Raw genomic sequence first — 2,762 nt, 5'->3', positions numbered from 1 at the left:
GCGAGGGTTGCCCAGATAAGACCTACTCGCTTCGATCCCAACTCCCAAGGTTAGTCAGAGGTGCCCTTCTTTTGGATAACGCAGGGATTGGAGCCATTAGATATCGGGGATCAAGGTCCTAGATCCTTTTGCTTATGTTCCTCTTGTAGAGTCTTTTGTCCATTTTCTGTCACATGATAGGTGAGGCTGCAATTCTTTTTTTGTTGGGCCCACCCGAATGGCTGTAAATTTCGCTGATCAATGGAACCCCGCCATATATATATATATATATATATATATATATATATATATATATATATATATATATAATTTTTTTTTTTAAAAAGCACCACTATTGGATTGATGGATCATAGCTGGATCTTCTTTGTGTTATTGACTGAGTGCAGATACAGTTCATGAAGAAGCTGAATAGGCAGGTAGAGGTTGTTGAACTGGACGTAGCAGGTGGGCCGTGCGTTTGCTGGGAGTGATTGGTGGGTTTCTACGTGGAGCTGGAGGGGTCATAGATGGCCTTGCATAGCTTCTTATCACCGTCAACTCCTTATACACAGCACCTGCAATTCAAATTTCAGAGACCAGCAACAACAAAATAAAAAAAATAAAAAAAATCACATGAGAGTCATGGACTAAGAGAGATGTTATTACCAGGAGAAACTCTTGCTTGAGAGATGGTTACAATACAAGAGATTGCAAGCAAAAGAGAAATGGTAGAGAAAAGAGGCATAGGTTTCATGGTACTTAGGAAACTTAGAACAGAATGGAATCTTATAAATGATATGGAGAGGAGAGTTTGAGTAGAAGAGGTTTGGTGTGAGTTTGAGTAGAGGAGGTTTGGTGTTGGAAAGGAAAACATCAGCTTTTATACCATTATATATAGAAGACTCTCCTGCTATTGGCAGAGTCAGCATGCAATCCGCGTCACCTGGAAGCTGTACAAGAAAGAAGAGGTCAGATGAGCAGGTTTTGGAAGAATGGTTCAATATTCTACTATTCAAGGGTTTATATGATTTGTTTATGACTTCCAACTTGTGAAACTGGCGGACCCACCGTAATTATTATACGACCAACAAAACTGGCAGGTTCAATAATCAGGTGGGCCACATCGTAGAATAACACATGCTACTCACAAGAATGTCCACTTCCACGTGTGGCCCACTTAATAATTAGATCTGCCAAAATTTTGGGTCATTAACTGGACGGGCAGGATGTAGACCTGACCATGTGTGGCCCACTCACATCCATTCCGTGTCGCACCAAACAACTTTCAAACGGGTGTGGATTCAGTCATGTAGGGACTTGAACGAGTTGGGTCGGTAAAGGACCGTGTCCCACTTCAATGTATTCATGATGTATCTACCCGGTCCATCTGTTTTGCCCTCTCATTTCAGAGTATGATGCTAAAAATAAAACATAAGTGAATCACACCGCACCAAAATATTGGTGTTCACTATTAAAAACTTTTTTTTGTCACAAAAGTTTTAAATCAAACTAATATTTGTATTTTCCCTTTACCAGGTCCACCTGACATTATCAGATTTTTGGAGAAATTAGGATAGATCCGAGGAAGCTTTTAACGGTGCGCGTTGAATTAAAATAGTTAAATCATGTCCTAAGAAAAAGTGGTGATTGAACTCCCACCAACACAAATTTCCTGAGGCTCATCTTAGTGTGTGAAATAATGTTTATTTTTCATTCAACTTATTAATAATGTTACACAAACCTAAATGGGGAAAAAAAAAATCCAAATATCAACTTGATCTAAAAATCCAACTTTTGGTTTGGTGTGGTCCACCTAAGGTTTTTTTTACACTTCATTTTTTGGGCTAATGCCCTAAAATGATCTGACAAAATGAACCAACGGTGTGGATACACAACACATGCATCAATTTACGCAGGTCCCACAATCAGGCACACACTGTATTGGGAGAGGCGAGGCCGCACCTAATCCACTCCTTGCATGGCAATCTGACAGGAGCACCTGCCCTAATCAAATCGTACCATAATCATAAGGATATCCTTGGTGATCGGGCGAAGCAACTGGCTTCCTTAAGTGAGAGGGGATTCAGACAATGACAGAAATTTTGTGTCAGGATGATATTTGTTTGTACATTTTATTTGAGTGGAGATAATTTTAGGAACCGTTTGGATGGCATATAAAAATCAGGGTAAGCTCCGGGAAAGTTTCAACGGTGCATGTTGCTGTTCCCACCGTTTTGTTGGTGTGGCCCACCTGAATTTTGTATCTGCCTAATTTTTAAAACCTGTCCTATCGTGGTCTTTCAAAACAGATGAACGGTTTAGCTTAATCATGGACATCTCTATGGCACAAAGCCGTGGTCACAGAGATGGAGTGCGGATCCGGTGTTTCCTGGAGTCAGGCGTTTTCATTGGTCCATGTCACTGTAAGTACCAGGTCACCAAATTTTTTTAATATATTAAAAAGTTACATTTGATAAGAAGTATAAAGGAGACGTTGCGCGGATTTCCAGCGAAAACGTTTTGCAGTAAGCTCCTGCGCAAGAATTCTAAATGGGCCCACTGCCATGTTTGTGATAAATCCAATCCGTTTATCCGTTTTTAGATATCATTTAAAGACATTGATGTATATAAAACTCAAATGGGCCACATGAGAGGAAACAATGAGGATTTAGTGACCACTGTTGAAATATTTATCTGGACACAAAAGTTTTGTATCGGTTTAATTTTATTGGTGTTTTCACTTCATCCCAGTAAAAATGACTTTATAAACGGTTTGGATGGCA

The 2,762-nt window shown here is 39.8% G+C and overlaps 1 protein-coding gene across 1 annotated transcript; it reads right to left on the bottom strand.

The window, feature by feature from the left end:
- Positions 1-330: 330 nt before the first annotated feature.
- LOC131257549 (uncharacterized) lies at positions 331-985 on the bottom strand. The gene is made up of 2 exons (XM_058258344.1): positions 646-985; positions 331-554 (listed from the first exon to the last, which is right to left on the bottom strand). Exons 1-2 carry the CDS (start codon positions 851-853, stop codon positions 394-396), a joined length of 369 nt encoding a protein of 122 aa, XP_058114327.1. The 5' UTR covers positions 854-985; the 3' UTR covers positions 331-393.
- Between the last annotated feature and the right edge of the window lie 1,777 nt (positions 986-2,762).

This window comes from Magnolia sinica, chromosome 10 (genome assembly GCF_029962835.1).
Source record: "Magnolia sinica isolate HGM2019 chromosome 10, MsV1, whole genome shotgun sequence".
NCBI lineage: Eukaryota > Viridiplantae > Streptophyta > Magnoliopsida > Magnoliales > Magnoliaceae > Magnolia > Magnolia sinica.
The sequence above is the reverse complement of the archived record's forward strand: the minus strand, read 5'-3'. Positions and strand labels throughout refer to the sequence as shown.

Excerpts from the sequence above, each read along its gene's own strand:
- LOC131257549 (XM_058258344.1), bottom strand. The coding sequence starts at position 853 with ATGTTTTCCTTTCCAACACCAAACCTCCTCTACTCAAACTCACACCAA. Across the intron at positions 555-645 it reads TCAAGCAAGAGTTTCTCCTG|GTGCTGTGTATAAGGAGTTG; the intron begins GTAATAACATCT and ends TTTGAATTGCAG.